Genomic DNA, 22,577 nt, shown 5'->3' on the forward strand with positions numbered 1-22,577 from the left:
ATCCAATAGAACTTATTTGGTCTCATATTTTTTGGGAAAAAATGCTTCTACAAAACAAATAGAAAGTTGAATCCAACAATAATCTTCTATTCTTCCCTTTAAAACAATAAATATATTCTACTGTTAGTTACATAAATAATTTAAATATTAACTTATATTCAAAATTTATTAAGCAATATTAGATAGGAAAGATTAAAAATTCATTAAATCTAAATTATAAAGAGTTAATTCTTCACAATACAAAAATAATAAAATGTGCTATCCAATAGAACTTATTTGGTCTCATATTTTTTGGGAAAAAATGCTTCTACAAAACAAATAGAAAGTTGAATCCAACAATAATCTTCTATTCTTCCCTTTAAAACAATAAATATATTCTATCGATACAAAAATAATAAAATGTGCTATCCAATAGAACTTATTTGGTCTCATATTTTTTGGAAAAAAATGCTTCTACAAAACAAATAGAAAGTTGAATCCAACAATAATCTTCTATTTTTCCCTTTAAAACAATAAATATATTCTATCGATCCATTTTTTTCATTATTGCCACATTAGTTAGACCTCAACTTTCCCAATACAATTCAATTTTAACATTTTATAGGGTTCCTTAGCTTTTTAATTTTTAAAAGGGAGGAAAGGAAAACAATGAGAGAGTGTAGAGTCTACTGCAGGTGGGAGAACATTTTATTATATGTGAAAGGCGAGGTGTTTACGAGTTAGATTTCGGAGGAGGAGGCGGGGTGTGGGACAGAGATGAGCGACGGAGGGGTACACGGGAGAGAGAAGTTGGGCGAGGATGGAGTGCATGGGCGAGAGCTCTATGCTCGATTACACGTTTCTCCTGATGCTTCCGACGATGATATCAAGAAAGCATATCGAGTTTATGCTCAAGTTTATCATCCAGACAAATATCAATCTCACCAGGTTTACTATTTAATCTTATCACTCTTCTCAAACCTATATACAAGCATTTCAAACATATTTTGCGTAGATATATAATTCGAGCTGTTATTTAGAATGGTTTCAATTGTTTTCCATCTCTTTATATAGCAAGCAAGTAGTTTGGATTTGTCTATGTGATTTGTGACTTTTTGGTCTCGTTTCCGATATAGTTTGAGAGGTGAAGGAACTTGCTTGAATTCAGCTGCATTGCGCTCATTAATTTACTTTAACTATCGAACTTTTTTCCACTTTTTTGGTGTTTTATTTTGTTTTAGCATGCTCACATGGACTCTTAACCAATAAAAACTTTAACACAATGATATTGATATTTGCAGCAGATCACATGACAGTATCAACAACACTGGAAAACAATCGAGAGATTCAAGATACAAGTATAACACCATGACATAAATTTTTGAGTGTGAAAATCAAAAGCCACTATAAACAAGTTTTATACTAGTCCTCATTGGCAAAACTCATAGCATTAATACTCCTTACAAGTTTTTGGGGCTCCTACTCCAAGGAGCACCAACCCCTCACAAAAAGTGCAAAACAATATTAGTTCGGGGGATTACTCTGTTTCCATACAAGGCATCTGAAAGACTACCTTTCTTCAAATCATTCACAATCAAATTGTTTATAGAGAGCAGATCTCCATGCTGTAACTCTTCATACCAACAAACTTCCCTTCTAGAATACTTTTACCTTCACTGTTTTGTCATAAATCTCCTCTTCATAATCATCTCTGCAATCAACTCAAAATGTCAGAATTTTCCGTGCTTCGCTGCAACAAAAACATCACTCACAGTTATTATCAAATCCTCACTGTATTGATAAACATTATTTCATTTAAGATGATCAACGTTAGTTTTTATAACCAACTTCTGCATCTGTTATTGGAAATTATTCTGTTTCATTTCAAGAACATCATCTCACATATTCCTCTAATCATCTCGTATTTTCTCACATGCTTAACAATTTTGATTATTCAATTTTTTTTCCACATCAAAACAAAAATTGAAGAGAGCAGTGATCAAACTGTCGATGAAGAAGGTACTTAGCCATTAAACATTTTGAAACTGTCTCTTAAACGCACGTTGTAATATGATCTATGCAATCGACCTTAACAATAGTCTTCAATTGTAGTTTGATAACAAATGGTTGTCACTTGTTAAGACTTTAAACTCGTTCAACTGTTTCATCATACTCTTCTCATTTGTTGTTTTGTCACTAGTCTTTGTTCTCCCATCGCCCGAGCTACAGGAACAGAAATTTCACTACACATCATATATTATACTATATATCATAGTATAACAGCCATGAGATCATAGTAATGATCGAGACTATCAACACTGAAATGAAATGAATTTGCAGTGATAATAAACAACACAGTTATTGTTACTGTTTCTGTTATCATAATGACAGAATGCTGAAAGCTGTATTGTAGGCTCTCTGATACAACACCACAGCATACAAAGTACCTGAAAATCACTATCATTTTTAAGTCAACATACAATACTAACAAGTTTTTGGTTAACTTCTTCTGTGCTTGATAACATATGTATAACTTACATTATGAGACTTCTATTCATGCTGTCATAATTGATTAATGCAATCAGAATGAAATAGAACGAGTATCAACAACATCAACAACCAGCTCAGATTACTATATATTTGAACTTATCCTGTCACTTACAGACCTTGCATAGTTATTGACATTGATGACAAAATGCACCAAAGTCAACAAATATGACATCAACATTCCTTTGTATTGGTTGCATCCAGAGGCATCTGTATTGCTGTTGTTGATTACCAACAATTGCTTCAACCATATAATATCAGCTGGTGCCTTAGTCCTTCCTGTGCATACGGGATCTCAGAATCAATACACTGCTGGTGCTGCAAAGGCTTGACCAGAGATAGGAATATTTCAGTGGTATCAGAGCCTTGACCTTGCCAGTTTGCTAGGTTAAGGATTGATGAGTAGTATTGGATGATGAGAAATGCTCAAGCAGATCCCCATATTTTGGTGATATTGAAGGATTTAGCAAGAGGACTGCAGTAATTAGTTGAAAGATTAGATAGATTGGTAGACCCAAGGAAAGCAACAACATCAAATGCAAAATTTTGGGTGAGATATATTTTAGCTAAAAGGGACGCACATTCACATCAAGATACGCTATTCTCGACATACAAAAAGATATGCTATCCCAACACATTCACATCAAGATACCAAGAAATGAATGCATTTCATCAAATCAATTATTTATTTTGGAAAGACCATTGAACTCCATCAATACATAAAGAGTTTACCAATTTAACATACAATTAATTAGCAATAATAACTGCTGAACACATTCAAGACATATGACTAAATGTATTCTTCATTATCTCTGAAAACATATAAGTTGAAAAACACTTTTGTACATAGGATAAACCCAAAAGTCTGTCTGTAAATTTCTCCATAGTTTCCCCTTTGCAAAAAGTCTCACGCTCCCCCCAAATTTACATTGCAAAAGCCTTGTATTTGTAAACATCCCATAGAGTAACTACCAAAGTAACCACTCAGAATAACTACCTACATAACTACTTAGGATAACCACTTAGCATAACTACCAAAGTGATCACTTAAAATAGCTACCTATTTGAAGAAGAATTAGGAATTACTTAAATTTTACAGACATAAAGCCCAAAAGCTAACCACACTTTGGTTACAATAAGTGACTCATGGGACTGAATTGGTGTCACACAATATCATTAAAAAGGAAGATACTATTCCATTTTTCATTGTGATTTGTTTTTTTCGAAGAGGAAAAAATGATATTTAGAGAAAGACTTTATTACAATAATAGATAAGTCGTCTATTATTAGTTAATGGTTATCTATTGTAAATATCTAGTTAGCTTTTGTTTGTTTTCCTTTTTTGCTTTCTCTAGAATAGAATGTTTCTATACTTTATGATCGTTTCTAAAGGAAAGATCGTTTCATTCTTTTGTATAAATTGATCATCTGGTCTCTATTAATAACAAGCAAGTATTTACCAATTACTTCCGCAATATGGTATCAGAGCCAATACTTCAATTTTTATAGCAAAATTTAAATTTTCTTTTGAAATTTTTTATTCAAATTAAAAAATAAATTTATTTCTGAGATTTTTCACATAAACCCGGCTAAGGTTTCCCTTTATTTTATGTGAAGACTTTCATCTGTTCAAATCTTGGAGTTTATGCAATTTTTTCGACTAGGGTTTTGATTCAAAATCTAAAAATCATGAACTAGAAAATGCGACCATATTTGCTTGGCTTTCTCTCTGCAAATCGAGAAGAGAAATCGCGTATTTCCTTTTGCGTCTACTTGCATCTGCAAATTGCGACATTTCCATTTGTAAACTAGTGCAATTTTTGGTGGTTTGCCGTCTGCAAATTGCGCAATTTTTCGCTCAACTAGTGACTGCATCCTGTGCGATTTTCTCCAAATCGTGTTTGTAAGAAAAAGGCATGGTGAACTGGTGTTTATGTGTGCTGAACTTGGGCGTAGTTTTTTTGGTGATAGAAGGCAGCTCGTGACTCTACACTTCTCCCGATTTTTACTAGATAAACTCATGCCCTTCAAACAAACTTTGTCACCTTTCAAATTTGCCTATTTGTTGGTCGATTTCTGCAACGTTTTTTTTCAATTTTGCCATTATTTAGAGCTTGTTTTGCTGCCAGATAGGGTTTTTCCCAAAACCCTTATTTTTTGGCTTGAAATTTTTTTGATTACAGATTCTTGGTGGGTTCTTTGAGAGCTCAATTGGGTTGTCGTTCGTTTTTCTGGGTGCCTCGATTTTTATGTTCCGATTTTTGAGATTTTCGAGCCAGTGGATCTAAAAACCGACAGCATATTCCTTTTGGGTTTTTCAAGCTCTCTTTTGGGTCACTCTCCGATTTTTCTGAGTCTTCCATATTTTCGCCTCGAAGAACGTGCCTTCACAAATTTTCATTGAAAAACATGCCATGACATCTCTGAAAAACTATCTGCTTGAGCATAACTTCAAATTCAATGGTCAAAATTATGGCACCTGGAGGTAGTGGATCATCGCAATTTTTGCATATCGGAACACTGATCAACTTGTTTTGGGTGTTACAAAGCATCCAACCTCTCTGGGTCCTGATCAAGATACATGGGATCTGAATGATTGAGAGGTAGTGATGCTTCTCAAATCATTCCTGGTTGATGATCAGCTTTCTCGGATTCCATCCGGCAAGACAGTTGCCGAGATCCGGACACATCTCAAAGGTCTTCATGAGACTTCTAACAAAAGCAGAGCCTTCTTTCTGAAAAGCACTCTATTTTCTATTGTCATGGATGAGCGCACCTCGCTCCAGGCACACCTGAATCGAATTTAGGAAATTCGTGATTAGTTACTTGCCATCGGTCGCAAGATGGAGGAAGAGGATATTGTGGTTATCACTCTTCGGAGTTTACCAAAATCCTATGAGCATTTTATCAAGACTCTCAACATCACATCTTCTGGTGTTGATTTGAAATTCACCGATCTCTACACACTGCTGCTTCAGCAAGATTAGTGGAAACAACAGTTCGGTAGCCGCTTCAGTTCCACCTCCAAAGTGCAAGCCTTTGTTGCAAAATCCTTTCAGAAGGATAAAAGCAAGTTTTAGCAACCATCTCAGCAGAAGTCTTCTACTCCAGCATCAGATGGTTCTCGAAAGAAGGACATTCAATGCAACTACTGCAACAAGTTTGAACACATGAAGGTTGAATGTCGGAAACGCTTAGCTGCACAGTCTAAGCAATTAGGTTCGCAGCCCAAAGCGAACAGTGCATAGCACATTGAGTAGGTAGAATCTGCCTTTTACGCCTTCATGGCTAAAAGACCTGCACATCATGTGAAGTCGTTTGCCTGGTACATTGATTGAGGTACCTCTCGTCATTTCACTGATCGCAGACTTTGGTTTACTGACTACTAACCTTATTCAAATTCTGTTATTTTTGGTGGTGGAGAAGAGTACATGGTTGTCGGTAAAGGCAACATTCAGATTCAGTCTGTTGGGAGGAATCTCATATTCCTTGATGTGTATTATGTTCTAGGATGGAACTAAATCTATTCTCAGTCAATCAATTGCTGCGACATTCTCCACACTTGGCAGTCACCTTCAGTTCACATCAGTGCATCATCACTGATTGAGCGACAGTCTACTATTGCAGTGGGTCTTGAGGATCATGGTCTCTTCAGACTTACTGATTCTGGTGATTCTCAGGACTTAGCTATGGCTGCTTGGCGGTCTTTTGTTAGCACACTTTGGCATCACCGATATGGGCACTTAAATGTGGATTCTCTCATAGTTTGCTCGGGATGAGCTTGTTCTTGGATTGCCAGAGATTTAGACTCAATAGCTTGGAGTTTGTGATGCATGCCAGGCTGGGAAGCAACATCACACACCTTTTACCGGTGGCGACTCATGACAAGCTTCTCAGGTACTTCAGCTTGTACATGCCAATATTTGCAGCCCTATGGCCACTCCTATTCTTGGGTCCATGTATTTTTTGTTGTTTGTTGATGATTTCAATAGAAAAATGTTGGTGTATTTCCTTAAAAAGAAATCAGATGCATTTCCTGTATTTCAGAAGTTTAAACCTTTAGTTGAAAAAGAGTCTGGGAAATCTATTATTAGTCTTAGATCAGACAATGGGGGGTAATTTTGTTCTAATGTTTTCTCCAGCTTCTTGGATACACATGGCATCAAATGCTAGTTAACCACACCCCACACGCCACAATAGAACAGTGTAATTGAACGTCGGAACAGGACAATCACCGAGATGGCTTGATCCATGCTCGAACACAGACATGTTCCGAAGTAGTTTTGGGCAGAAGCAGTTAACACTGCAGTTTATCTGTTGAACCGATCACCCGTAGTGGTGTTCAAAGGTAGACTCCAGAAGAGGCCTGGTCAGATCGCAAGCCTCTTATCAGTCACTTGAAGGTTTTTGGCTCCCTTACTTTTGTTTCGATCCTTGATGCTTCACGCACCAAGTTGGATGCTAAGATTCAGAAACTCATGGTTGCTGGATATAGCAATCTTTACAAAGCTTACCACCTCATCGATGTTGAGACATCTTGTCTCATCTATAGTCGTGATGTAGTCTTTGATGAGTAGCGAGGACCTTTTATGCTTGTTTCTCCTATTCTTGATCTAGCAGACCAGCTTATGCAGCTCATGATTTGGGAGTTCGGCTTCCATTAGGTTCACCTGATGGGAGGGCTCCAATAGCTCTTGTAGCTCTAGTTATACTATTGATACCTGTACAGACACCTCCGGCTTCTCCTGTAGGATCACCTTGCTTTGTAGATGCTTTACCTGAGTTTGATCCAAATTCTTTTGATAAGGATCCTGCTGATCAAGCATCTCCTGGTACTAATGTTGGTCATTCTCCTATCCGGCCTAAGTTGTGGGCTAAGACACTTTCTGATCTTCGTGATGATGAGCTCATTAATGGGAGAACTGCTCAGAGAAAAAGCAAAATTATAGATACTGTTAACTTTGCTCTCATGGCCATCATCCACTGTGTGTTTGAACCTCAAACATATTCCGAGGCTAAAGGTATTCCAGAGTGGGAACAAGCCATGACATCTGAACACTAGAGTCTGTTGAAGAACAACACCTGGGTCCTTTCTGATCTTGTACAGGGAAGAAACCCATTGGCTACAAATGGGTCTGCAAAATCAAATACAAATCAGATGGTACTTTGGATAAGTACAAAGCTCGTTTAGTGGTGAAGGGCTTTTCTCAGCGTTAGAGCATTGATTATGAGGAGACCTAGACCTTTGCTCCTATTGCAAAGATGAGCACCATCAGATTAGTCCTAGCCATGGTAGCACAGTTTGGCTGGAAGGTCCATCAGATGGATGTCAAGAGTGCTTTCCTGAATGGTGATCTCCATGAAGAGGTTTACATGACGCAGCCTCTTGGTTTCAAGGTTATTGGTAAAGACCATCATATTCTCAGATTGGTAAAAGCCCTCTATGGCTTGAAGTAGGCCCCTCGGGCATGGTACATAAAAATTGATAAGTACCTTAGTGATCAAGGCTTCAAGAGGAGTTCTTCACACTCAAATCTGTACATCAAGGCTACTAACAGTAATATTATCCTTTTGGTTATTTGTGTGGATGATTTGATCATCACTAGCAGCTCGACATCTTTGATTCAGGGAATCAAACAGAATTTATGCCAGTCTTTTGATATGACTGACCTTGGGCTTATGCATTATTGCCTAGGTGTTGAAGTTTGGCAACAGTCTTCTGGTATATTCATCTCTCAGTCCAAATATGCTAAGGCCCTGTTAGACGAATTCCGTATGTAGGATTGCAAACTTGCATCTACACCTATGGAGAAAGGTCTCAAGTTATCCACAAAGTCTGATTCTCCTTTCGTTGATGATACTACATACAGGCAACTAGTGGGCAACCTGATCTATCTCTCTGCTAATAGGCCTGATATCAGTTTCGCTGTCAGCTATATTTCACGCTTTACGACAGCTCTTAAGGTTGATCATTGGATGGCAGCAAAGCGTGTGCTTTGTTATGTGAAGGGCACTTTAGATTATGGACTTCTGTACTCTCGAAGTTCTAATCCTAAACTCAGTGGGTTCATAGATTTAGATTGGGTAGGCTCTATTGATGATAAAAAGTCAACTTCTGGATATTTGTTCAGTTTGGGATCCGGTGCAGTCACATTGACCAGTAAGAAGCAATAGGTAGTTTCTCTCTCCTCTACAGAGGCCGAATAGAGAGAGACTGTTAAGGCAGGATGTGAAGCTGTTTGGCTTCATCGGATGTTTGGGGATATGCAAATGTCACCAACAGGACCAACTACTCTATTTGTTGATAACAAAAGTGTTATCAAGTTAGCACAAAATCCAGTCTTCCATGAATGAACGAACCATGTGGATGTTCACTGTCATTACATACAACAACTGGTTGAAGACGGGACTATAGATTTGCAGTATGTTCCTACAATAGATCAGAGTGCAAACATTCTCACCAAACCTCTTGGTCCTGATAAGTTTGTCAAATTTAGAGGATGTTTTAGATAGATTAACCATTAAGGTAGGGTATTACAATAATAGATAAGTTGTCTATTATTAGGTAATGGTTATCTATTGTAAATATCTAGTTAGCTTTAGTTTGGTTTTGTTTTTTGCTTTCTCTAGAATAGAATGTTTCTATTCTTTACGATCGTTTCCTAAGAAAACATCATTTCATTCTTTTGTATAAATTGACTGTTTGGTCTCTGTTAATAACAAGCAAATATTTACCAATTACTTCCGTAATAGACTCTTCATCTGCAAAGAAATATTTGCACAACTTATCTAGTTGATTTTAGATGAGGTCAAGGAAGACAGTCCTAGACTTTAGAAGGTCATAAGGTTGATGCAAGTGCTTAAAGATTTAGAGGTAGCTTTGGTACTTGAGGGAGAGTGCCAAGTTGTTTGAAGAGCATCAATAAGCTTGTGTAACAATTTGACTGCAAAAGCTCTCTGTTTGGCTAATAGAGTCAACTGTAATTTATTATGATAGTCAAAGCTGCGAGATTGCTGTCCTTGCTGAGAGGGAGTTTCAACATTCACTTATTCATATGAGTGCAATGCATTTTTCTTTGAAACAGAGAAATTTGAGGTGAAAGCAATGCATGTGAGAGAAGTTTGAGGTGCAAGCCATTGTTAATGCATTCTTCTTTGGGAGAGAAGTTTGAGGTGCAAGCCCTTGTTAATGCATTATTTTTTGCAAGAGAAGTTTGAGTTGCAAGCCCTTGTTAATGCATTCATCTTTGCAAGAGAAGTTTGAAATGCAAGCCTTGGTTAATGCATTCTTCTTTGTGAGAGAAGTTTGAGGTGAAAGCCCTTGATCCATCCTATGAGAGTAGCCATGGTGGATTTCACGTGAGAGATTTCACGACTTAGCTCTTGTGTTCTTTCACTCTTTAGGAGTAGCCATGACAAACGTGATGAGGGAAAAACTCAAGACAAATTGAACACAACAGGAAAGGAAACTTTTATTCTCTGAAATGAGAATCAATTACATGCATTGTAGCAAAAACAAACTCAACTACATGACCTATGGGCTTACAACATTATCAGATTCTGGAGAAAAACTCTTCTCATAGTACCTTCGCTCAAACTCCACCAAAACTACCTTTACATTGCAAGAATGAGTCTTTATTAACCTGTTTTAGGTTTAGGGTTAGGAATACATAATACATTGTGCCATTTGGCGGCCACTGACAAAACAAAAGGTTCTAGAAGTTATATTAGAAGTCGGTGCAAAATTAGAAGATTCTAGAAATGGTAGTCCAACTTTCGGGAGGCACAACTTTTGGTGAACTGTTTACTTTTTCGGAAAGCTCTCTGAGCACTCTATATGTCTACAGGTCGCTTTCGGCCGCCCCCATTTTCTAGGGCTGTACGAGGCCATTTAGTGCCTCAAACTGGGCTCCAAATTCTTAGGAGGTCTCCAGGTAACTTAAAATTGCAATATCTTTCAAACGGTAAAACCTTTTGGCCCCATTCTTTTTCTGGAGTGCTTAAAATCTCAATTACAACCTTCCCCCCAACTTACACCCTCTAACTCTTCATAAATTTGTTTCTATAACAAAAGAACCCATTTTCTGCATTTGTGTGTATTTCAAGGTGCACAAAAACACTAACCTAGAAACTAATAATGGAAATATGAGAGTTGGAATCTGTATTTGGCCCAAATGGGTATTCATAAATACAAACACATCAAACAAAAACTAACACTAAACACATTTTTGGGTGATACATGATTGCCCTTACACTATTGGATGCTCTTGCATCAGAACATCATGTTGACATGGCAATATCATGTGGAGAGAATCTGTGAAAAGATTTTGTTATTGAAACATTTTGAGTGCAACCTTTGGTGGATGTCATGTGAGAGACTCCATGACACGATATTTGCAAATGACTTCTACTTTGCTAAGAGGGACCATAAGTGTTTTATAGCTATAGGAGAAATCATTTCTAACTACAATGGACCTGTTGTCTTCATTGGCCTATTGTGGAACCTAGCTGACTCATCACTGCCGATGACTTAGTGATTTATCTCTTGGTCAGTATTTGTTTGACAGACTTTGCTGTAAAGGTGAATCGACTTCTTCTCCTCAATTGTCTCCGCCTAGACTAAATATGCAAGTATTATCAATCAATGTACTTGGATGGATTCATTAATCCGTGTGGATGTCATGGCTTTGTGATTGTGTGGCATTGTGACTGCATGGATGATTCATCACGTCTAGCATCCTAAACTAGCGTTGCTTCATTAAGTAACTTTGATTGCTTCCTGTATTCTTGGGAAAGGCTCATTCCAAAATTATTTGAGGTCAATTGAAGATATTATGTGATGAAAAACATGAGCTTGGATGTGGCATCGCTGGAGGATCCTAGTCATATTCTCGTTGTAACTGCCAACAGCATCTCTTCAACTTCTGGCTCTTCTAATTTACGGTGCCAAGTCATGTATGCAATAAATTATAAGAGATGTGTATATCATGGTTTTAATTATTCCTTCAGTGTGTTTTCCAGGCATAACTTCAGCAAAAGAAATGACATTGTTGCATTTCTGACTATTGGTATATTGTATATCAGCATTTTAAGCTCTGTATCAGTTCCCTTCTGCATGTATGATCTGCGTACAATCATCAGAGAGTTGTGTGTTTCATTCTTTTGTTTAGTATTTGTGAGATACTTGGAGAACTATATATTCTGTATTTGCATAGCAAGTAATTGAACTTCATTATATGCTGATTGATTGTCAAGTGTCAACATTCAGAAGCTTAAGATCTCTGTACTTGTTTCGACATACAATAAAGTATCCATCTTTTGTGGGGCTGGGTTTTTCACCCTCAAGGGGAGGGTTTTCCCAGACAAGTTTTGTGTCCTCTGTTCTTTTGTGTTTTGAGTTTCAGCATTTGGTTTATTTCTATTCTGGTTCTTAAAACGTAACATTCTCCAAGGTCTGTACAAAAAGGCTATGCAACGTTCAATTATCAAACATATCGAAGTTAGTTACAGCAACTAATTCTTAGATCTTATTCTTTGAACTGTTTTTTGAAAATTACTTATTGGTGTCTTTTATAAAATTACTGATTAAAATATTGCATCGGCCTTGTTGCAAACCAAGCCAACCTGCCGATCAACTTAACCTTATGTAAAATCCCAACCCTCGGAACTGTAGAAAATTCAAAACTCATCTAGTGACATTTTTACGAACAGTTTGTATGTAACTCCAAAGATAAAAGTTCTGATATCCCTGAGATACTCTAGCTGGGACTGTTATTAAACTGATGATATATTGATCAAAACAATTGATACACCAATGGTGCAAGATAATTATACCATTGGCACAATGCTATTTCATTGATATATGTTTATATTTCTAATACAAGAACTGGCAGATACAATTAATTGAAATGCGAGCTTAAATGAAATACTTCTTTGGCTACCACAAATTACAGTCCTAATATGCTGGAATGAAATACAATAGAGGGCACCTGGAATGATGTATACAGACCCGAAATGAGCTAGGACTGCAGTTTGAGACTGATCCTCATTACCTGTATTGACCCAGCCCTTCAATACCTCTTTAGACCAATGCTCTCTTGCACACTAACCCTGATACCTGCTTACCACAGTGGACGCTGTCTATGTGGAGGAATGAACTTACTTGACTGCTGGATGATGGACGTCTGCACCGTTGCCACAGTATAGCCTGATACAAACTTACAGATTCACACAAGCCTCTCTCCCTGTTGCGTTCAGCTCCTACTTGTCACATTGAACTTGCTACTGTCGCTTCAGCACTGTCAGTGAATGCTATGCAATGTATTACAGAACTGGTTTAATGCAGGGATCTCCAACTCCAACTCAGTTATGAGGGGACTGTCCACTCTACCGTCCAGCCTTTTCCCACTCTTACTTGAAGTTCCACTATTCTCCTCCTTGGCTGTGAGTAACTGCTCTTACTGGTGCCGTCCAAGCATGGACTGTCTGCTGAGGTGCTTTTATATAACCGACTCCCTTCTGCTATACTCATTCGTGAATCCCTGTTCCTATCGTGTTGATACCATACAAAGTGCCGATATTATCTGAGCCACTTAACACCTTTAGATGGGATTCCGCAAGGTGCTCTTGCTATTCCCTCAGCTATGGATTTTTACTGACTTCTATTTCTACCGTCCAAACACAAAATGCCAGTACTGACCTGTACGTACCATTTCCTTGAAATGACTTCAAACACCTATACTTTCTCTCATACTGCTGAACTTCCACTCCTTGTAAAACTTCAATGCATCAACTTGGAATCACAGTTTTGAAGTGCAAATGTGAGATACTAGGTTTGTGTCTAGTCTCACTGTTTTCCTTAAAGGGTTTTGTCCTTAGGAAACATCCAGTCACATTTAAGGAACTCTTAGGATTTTAGAAAAATAATATATATTCGTGGTGTCCATTCCAATGTAGCTCCACGCTTTTATAACCTCGATATGAGGGAAGACACAAACAACTAGGCAATGTGGGATTAAAAGCCAATTTTGTTTTTTAGTCACTTAACTTTATAACATTAAAATATTTAAATAAATCATTTAAGTCACTTGAACTTTAATATCTCTTGAAATACTTGTCTGATTGGCATGCCGTCTGAAATAGGAATCTCTCCTCATAATTCCCCATGTGACCAAATACACTTTCTAAAAATAGAAAAGGTCCATCTCTATTACCCCTAACTTACTATACATAGTAAGTATGGCAAGTGGAGTCCAAATGACATCGAATGAAGGCCATATCCATAAATCGCTGACAGTTGGAGATGATTCAATCTTCAAAAGACCCTCTAACCATCCTCATTAGCCTACGAGGGTCCAATATTAGGCCAACCCTGAAATACTGAGGCTGGCAACTAATGGGGACATTACACCTTACCAATATTCTTCCATCGTTGGCCTTTGTCAAGTTTTTATCAACCTCACACTTCCTCATCAGTCTTGTAAAATGCTTTGAAAACTAAGCTAAATGACCAATTATTTCTTCGTTGGTATTGAAAATCATATTCATAACTTCATGAGTCACTTAAAACACTTTTAGAAGACATTAAAATGGCCGATTCATCTTGTGTCACTATCTTGGATTTGGTTGGTAACTTACCCCACGGCTTTGAGAGTAGTCATTAGTAGAAAGCCAGTCACATGCAATGTCAAACTATGGTATCAGTTTCGAAGACTTTGATCTAACTTCATTAACCCTTTGAATTTTCCTGATAAATCTGCCATTGCAAAAAATGAAGATCCATGCACAAGATTTTCCCAACATAAGATCTTTCAATAAAATTTTGCTAGTATGACGAGGATGTCATCACAGGAGAACCCATTGATGGAACCTTCAATTTGATAGTTTTCATTATTCAATTCCTGAAAAAAAGGATATTCAATCAGATAAATGAATTGTGTTGAAAACTAGCCACATAATAAGTTCAATACAAAGTTCAAATTTTGGCTATTTAAAATTGAGGCTAACACATATATATCTAAATTACTAAAGTTACCAACGTAATATAACAATAAATAAACAAAAATATAAAAAGCTGAAGTTACGTACTATACTTTTAGATGTATAAACAATTGAATATAGATCTTGATAATCAATGCATCAGTATTTCATACTGTGCTCATATGCAAATTTCTATCTGTTTTTATACAATTCTGCATGTGATTCTACTGATCTCATTGTTATAAATCATGTCTATAAACATGTTGAAATATAGTAGCAGTGAAACCTATAGTACTTCTCAAGAAAGGAAAATCTCCTTTTATGAATTGTATTTGTTTGACAAAATAGTGTGCTCTATAAATCATACTTATGATATATCCATTTACGGGATATTAATAAATGCCATATCAAGCATAATTTATATTAGGGGACTTTGACAAATAGCCATATCTATGTCCATTAGCATAACAATATCCACATATTGGTCAATACAATTCTGTTTACAGGTTATGTCTCAACTTCAATGTCAAAGAACTTTACTTCCTCTTTTGAAACATTGTGTTCTCAACTTCTTATAATGTTTTTGCATTGATTTTTGAGGGAAGTGGATTGATTATTCATATTAGAAAAAACTGATCCGTGTATCTTTAACTTTATTAGTGCTTCATAATAGTCTAACTTTGTAACTGTTATTTTCATAATGCCAGATGCAAGATATTGCTACAGAGAACTTCCAAAGAATACGTGAAGCATATGAAATTTTGAGTGATGAGCGTAAGAGACAAATTTATGATATCTATGGTATGGAAGGCTTAGTGTCAGGGTTGGAACTGGGTCCAAAACTGAACACACCAGAAGAAATTAAGGCAGAGTTTGAGAGGATGAAGCAACGGCAGGAAGAAGAAAAGTTCGCAGCTCATGTACGACCATCTGGTTCTTGGCTTGCAACTTTATCTTTGCCACAGTTCCTGAAGGGTGGTGGCATTATGAAGGGGTAACAAAGGAGATTTTGTTTCTGCAAAATTTGTTTCATTGAAGCATATGCCTGCTGCCTTTTTTTGTATTTTTGATTGCTTCATTTATGCTCTTTGTTGTTGCATGTCAAGTTTATGATCACAAGGATTATATATTGCTTTTCATATGAATGATATCAAATTGATCAGGCAGGCTAGAATAAAATTGTAACCTTAATATTATGTAGATATCTCATTTTATTATGCTGCTTTGTTTTAGAAAATAATGAAAATTTAATATTTGTAAAAGTGAAATGTGTGTAACAATTTTGTTATTAGTATAAAAGGCAAGTGCTTTTATATCAGGCCAGGTAAAATTAGTCACATTGAGTAATTGCACAAATTCATTAAGTAAATTCCCAATTAAAATTTCAATTAAAAAATTGTAGTCAGTGAACAATTTGACACAGAATGTGGTGCAAACACAGGGCCAATGTGTATGGGTAAATAATTCTCCAGCAAATTGCAAGATAACTGGATTTTTGTTTAACTGGAATGTCTTATTTTGCTTTCTCTTCTTTAAATAGTTTCAATGCATTTTGAACCCAATTTTTAGCATTATTGTTAGTGGTTTGGTTTTAATAGAGAAATAATATATGGAGAAATATAACTTATAAATAGCATATGCATACTTCTTTCCTGTTTCCTTGACCCATATAACAACATCAAATGTTGTGGATATGCAGTTGTGCATAGTTGTAAATCTTGAACTCGGTAAAAACTCTGCTGGCCCAATTTTTTTTTAAAACTTAGAACTCGGCAAAAACTCGGAAATTTTATCGAACATTTGAAAATATATAGTTTCTTAGAATATTATAAAAGAACCGACATATACACCAATTTTGTAGAACATGTTAGTGAAACAGTAATCAATTTAGAACGAGGCCACACAATATTAAAAAGTAGATATTTTCTTCAATAAAACAGCCCATGGTTAATTATAATTTCTGAAGGCAACAGAATATTTTGTTTGCAAGTACTATTATCAATGATTTTGTATAATGCAAAAGCTGTATGTATTAAAAAATGTATTAAAAAACATTTAAATACAGTGCATTTTAGAAGACATGGTAGTTGAAACTTGAAAGTTTAATGTTCATGTTTAATGCGGCCATTGTTTATGCAGTGTGATCAAATTAGTGCCTTCCTATCACGCAGTTGTGACCTGCTGCTGCATCCAATATCACTTCAAAATAGTGCCTAATCGTGCAGCCATACCCATCTAAAATCACATATAAATGATTGCCCATCGAGTCTAATGGTTCTTAGAAAAATTGGGGTTTTTTATTTGGCAATTTATACTGTCAAATGTCCTCGTGCTCTACCACCCACATGAGAAAAAATCTTCAGTTTGTGATAAAAAATGCATCAAAACAATTTAATAATGTTTAGCTATCAAAATAAATCTTCTTTGTCTTTTACTACCAATTTTTGGCTATTTTAGAGTGATTTATTGTGGGCAATAGCTATCATTCAAACATTAATGTTTAGGCAGCGTCAGGAGCTATCATTCATTCCTGCCCTTCTGTTTGTAATTGCAGAACCATTTTGATGAACTGCTTCTCAACCCCATGTTATCTGAAATTGTTTTGCTGAACCATGCTTTCATAAATTGCCATGGCTGCAGAAGTTTTATTTAGGTTCTATCTTTTCTGTGACCGACACCAGCATTGGGTTTGTAATAGATTCGTTGAATTGGACATGTTTGTTTCTCTTGTATGCATGCTCAAAGAAGCATCCAGTGATGGCAGGGAGTGGCACCCAGCACATCCTTATTGAGGATATACATTTCTTTAGTATAATGTGACATTGGCATACCATCATACAAATCTCTTGGCACGTTAGGGCTGCTATCATCCCACCGTGGCCTTTGTGTGTATGTGTGTGGACCCTGACTGTCTCATCGCTGCCAGTACACATGCCTTCGTGTTCGTCTCATGGTCATCAGAATTAAGATGTTGAATATTTTGAATGGAATCTTCTATCTTTGATAATTGTTACCGCCCCCATGTAATGAGATTTTAAGAGCAAGCATCATCAGAGGTTTCTTTGGTATCCTATGCTAGCTGGAATCGCTCAAGTTGAATGGTCTTCATCTCTCGGGAGTTTATTATGCATCTTGTCAGTCTTACCCAAAACATCAATGGTATAGTGACCGCATGGTTACTCATGATGGCAAAATTTGAAACAGTGTTGTGTAATTGCTGTTGTCTCTATATTGTGTTGACTTCGGGTCTACCTTTGAAATAGACATTCGGCATTTGTTCTAGCGACGATGGTAGTCTTGCGTGATAATAAAAAAAAGCGTAAGTCTATGAGACAACATTGCCTCTGAAACTGCAATCACTGTTTTTTGCTACAGACATCTCTGTATCTGCTAATTGATGATTTTACTTTAGACATTCTGATAAATGATCAAGTGTATGATCATCTTGTGTAATTGTATTGTGATAGCCTTGGTTGATTGGCTCTCTGTGTGATCATTGTGTGATTTGTTTGTAGAACAGTTCATATTTTGTAAATGTCTGTCATGTGATAACAGCCTCGTGAAAAAGGTCAATCATCTGACTCAGCTTGGAAGCAGTGTATTGAATGTTTTGTTTGTTCAATAAAGGAACTACTTTGGTGTGGCCGGGATTTTCCTCTCAGGTTGGAGGGTTTTCTCATGATGAAGTTTCGTGTTGCTTTCACCTTGTGTGTGTTTTAGCTCCTGTACATTTGCATCTATGTAAATCTGGTTCTAAATTCAACATGGTATCAGAGCAGGTCGAGAGAAAAGATCCAGAATCAGATCATTCTAGCAGTGTTTTTCAGGCTCTTTATGTTTGTATTCCTTTTAGAGAGCAATTGCCGTATTCTTCTTCTTCTTCTGTGAGTGAAGAAAAAGACAAGGAGTTTGTTTTTAGGTATACTATTTGTTTTTTTGTAAGTGCTTGAAGATTTAGAGAGAGCTTGAGCAACAGATGGAGAGTGTCCTGTCCTTTGTAGAGGACTGCAAAAACTCCTTGTTTTGTCAAACATTTAACACTCAGCTATTCTTATTACGAGCTTAATGCATTTTCTCTTAAAGAGAGAAATTTGAGGTGAAACCTCTTGCAATGCATTTTCTCGTGAAGAGAGAAATTTGAGTTGAAACCTCTTGTAATGCATTTTCCTTTGAGACGGAGAAAGTTGAGGTGGAAGCCCTTGTAATGCTTCTTTCTCAGAGACAGAGGAATTTGAGGTGGAAGCCCTTGTAATGCATTTATCTTTGAGACAATTTTTTCTGAAGTGAAAGCCCTTGTTGTTCTTTCCACTCATGGGAGGAAGCATAGTGGATGTCATGTTGAGAGACTCCATGACAACATCATTTTGAGTGACTCTGTGATGAGAGCTTCTGTTCATTCCACTCATGGGATAGCGATAGTGGATGTCATTTTGAGAGACCCCATGACAACATTATGTTGAGTGACTCTGTGATGTGAACTTGTGTTTATTTCACATGTGGGAGTAGCCATTGTGAATGCCATGTTCAGTGAATCCATGATGCTATTACATTGAGAGAATTTGCAATAAAGTTTTGTTTTAACACATGGGTGTAGCCATTGTGTTTGTTGTGTTGAGAGACTCCATGACATGAGATTTTGTTAACGTTATCTCCTTTGCGAAGAGGGAATGCTAATTCTTTGGCCATGTGAGAAGCTATCATTCATACCTGCTCTATTGTTTGTAATTGTAGAACCATTTTGATGAACTGCTTCTCAATTCCGTGTTATCTGAAATTGTTATGCCGAACCATGCTTTCTTGATTTGATATGGCTGCAAAAGTTGTTATAGGTTTCCTATAATCTTAGTTATTGACACCACAAGTTTGTGAGAGATTCGTTGAATCAAAACATGTTTGTTTGTCTTGTATGCATGCTCAAAGAAGCATCCAACGATTCTAGGAAGTGGCACCCAACACATGTTGATTGAGGATATACATTTCTTCAGTGTAATGTAACATTGGCATACCATCGTACAAATCTCTACGAACACTATGGCTACTATTATCCCACTGTGTCCCTTGTGTGTAGAGCCTAGTCGTCTCATCGCTACTAGCACTTATGCCTTCATGTTTGTCTCGTAGTCATCAAAATCAAGACATTGGATGTTTTGAAGGTGATTTGGCTATCTTTCATAACCATTAATGTCCATGTAATGAAATTCGAAGAGCGAGCGTTGTGAGAGGTTTCTTTGGTATCTTGTGCTAGTTGGAATCGCTCAAGTTGAATGGTCTTCATCTTTCGGGATTTTATTATGCGTCTTGTTGGTCTTACCAAAGGCATCAACGATATATTGATTGCGTGGTTACTTAGGATGGCATAAATTCGAAACAGTGTTGGGTAATTGTCGTTGTCTCTTTATCATGTTGGCTTTTGTTCTACCTTTCAAATAGACATTTTTTATGTGTTCTAGTGATGATGGGAGTCTAGCATGATAATAAAAAAACGTTAGTCTATGAGACAATATCGCCTCTAGAACGACAATCACAGTTTTTTGTTACAAAGATCTTTGTATCTATAAATAGATGATTTGGCTTTAGACATTCTGATTAATGAATAAGTGTATGATTATCATGTATTAATTGTATTGTGATAGCCTTGGTTGATTGGCTCTACGATTCACATCTCTTTTTGTACGATCATTGTGTGATTTGTTTGTAGAGTAGTTCATATTTTGTAAATGTTTGTTATATGATAACAACGTTGCGAGAAAGGTCATCATCAGACTTAGCTTGGAAGTAGTGTATCAAATGTTTTGTTTATTAAATAAAGGAACTACTTTGGTGTGGTTGGGTTTTGTGCCTTATGTTTGAGGGTTTTCCTAGGATAAAATTTTGTGTTGCTTTCATCTTGTACATGTTTTTAGTTCCTATACATTTGCATCTCTTTCTTTTACTGCCATTTTAGAGTGATTTTTGGCAATTTACTGTGGACAATAGCAATGATTTTATCAATAAATTTGTCCCCGTGTTTAATTGCGAGTAACTCGGGGCCGTAACTAGCTAGCGAGTACGAGTTTTCCAAAAACTCTATGTTTTTTATTTTGATGGCATTACTTGGTTAAATTTCAAACACATTTCCTTAGTTAATAATAGTTAAATTCAAGTCTTTGAATAATGTATTTTAGATAAGATTAGTTGAAGACATATAATTCATATGTTCAAATTGGTTGGATGTTAGAAAATCTTTACATCTTCCTTTTTAACAAAACTCTATTATTGACTATGTTTCTAATTTTTGATAATTAATAAATCTTTTTGTTTTAACTTTAAACGACATCCTTTCTGTAGTTGGCAACTTTGAAGGAAAAATAATTTTACACCATTCCTCTTATTTGTCAAGTTTTGGAATATGTTATGATTGCCTTTCAGTCTCTGACTCTATCTTTTCTTTGATATAGTGCCAAGAATGTAGGGCGCTAATGAATTAATGAACGAGTATAGTTGAGTACATTGGAGAAGACAATAAATAAATTTGAAGACTTTTATCAGACTTTTTACGTGTTGATATTGCATATTCATTTGTTCAGTTTTGATACCTTCCCAAAAATCATGTTGGGCTCTTGTATGTTAATGATTGAGAACAATTAAGAAATTGGATAGGATATTGTAATATTCCCATTGTGTCAATGTCATGCCCCCATATTTATAAGATTTTACAATAAATAAATTAATAATAGAATAAATAATAATTAATAATAACAATAATAACAATATGATTTATTATTAATATAATAAGAAACTAATAACATATAATAAATATTGATCAATATAATCAGTATGATAATATTTAATGCTAATTATAAATAAGGATATGAAACAAGTATTTAATAAATAGTAATAATTAATAAATATACTTATAAACGTATTAGTGTAATATCATATTCATAAGATCATCTTAGAATATATTATATTAATATATATATTAATATGAAGATAGTTAAAAATGTGTTATTAAAGTAAATGAAACAAATAAACTAAATAAAATAAACTACATAAAATTATACTAAAAACCAAGCTAAAGCGACTCAATGATTAGTCGTGATCATTAACTATTACACAGACATATAAATGGCCACCGTGGATGTAGACGGGGGGCAAGTGGACACGGGAGGCAGAAAAGATAGAGAATCAGGAGAGGTGATTCAGCGAGAACGTAAGGGAAGAGAACAAGTAATCATGGGGGAAGTTTGGAATACAACAAGCATCGGAGTCGAGCATCAAACAGAGGAACTTGAAGTAGAGCACACCAAGCATTCACCATCGTAGAATACAACAGCCATTGCACCTAGGACAAGACCATCGTAGTCTTTGATAACATAGACGGGGACTTCATGGAGGAGACAAGGAGGGAGGAGTAGAGAAGGATCTGAGAGAAGAAAAAAATCTGATCAGGCACGAGAGCGTTCAATATGGACAGTCCAGAAGTGAAACGACAAGGAAGTATGTAGTTGATAGGGACTCCACCGAGCATAGATTGGTGACATTGAACATCCAACCCTTGGATCGTAGAGAGATCAGGGATGATTTAGTGGATATGTAAGAGAAGAGATCAAATAATCATGGAAAAAGGAAAGAATAAAACATTCAATATTTTATCACATTGGCCTTGCTAGGAAATTTCACATTCAGTATCAAGAAATCTATCATCACATTTAGATTTCATCCTTCAACCCTTGAGATTGTCGTTTGTTCTCGTTAATAGACATCGAACATCCAACTCTTGGATTGTAGAGAGATCAGGGATGATTCAGTGGATATGTAAGAGAAGAAATCAAATAATCACAGAAGAAGGAAAGAATAAAACATTCAATATTTTATCACATTGGCCTTGCTAGGAAATTTCACATTCAGTATCAGGAAATCTATCATCACATTCAGATTTCATCCTTGAACCCTTGAGATTGCAATAGACAATCAGGGAGAAATTATAAGTACATAGCTTGATTTAGATTCTAGTAGAATCGACATTATAGGAATATACATATATGAAGATATCAATTAGTAATGAGTGTTAAGGATACACTTTCACATGA

General features: G+C 36.1%; 1 protein-coding gene across 5 annotated transcripts in view; it reads left to right on the forward strand.

Annotated features, from left to right (window-relative positions):
* Window positions 1-721: 721 nt before the first annotated feature.
* The window catches only part of OWL1 (DNAJ heat shock N-terminal domain-containing protein), a 267,015-nt gene continuing 245,159 nt past the window's right edge, over window positions 722-22,577 (forward strand). For all 5 annotated transcript variants that reach the window (XR_016356106.1, XM_089800118.1, XM_089800116.1 and 2 more), the window contains exons 1-2: window positions 722-927; window positions 15,213-15,499. Coding sequence is in view for 4 of the 5 variants with exons in the window: in XM_089800118.1 (XP_089656244.1) it covers window positions 757-927; window positions 15,213-15,499 (458 nt within the window). In the remaining variant the exon portion in view is untranslated. The remainder of the gene's footprint in view (window positions 928-15,212; window positions 15,500-22,577) is intronic.

This window comes from Cupressus sempervirens, chromosome 9 (assembly GCF_028749045.1).
Source record: "Cupressus sempervirens isolate cs-2001-9-10 chromosome 9, ASM2874904v1, whole genome shotgun sequence".
Classification (NCBI taxonomy): Eukaryota; Viridiplantae; Streptophyta; class Pinopsida; order Cupressales; family Cupressaceae; genus Cupressus; species Cupressus sempervirens.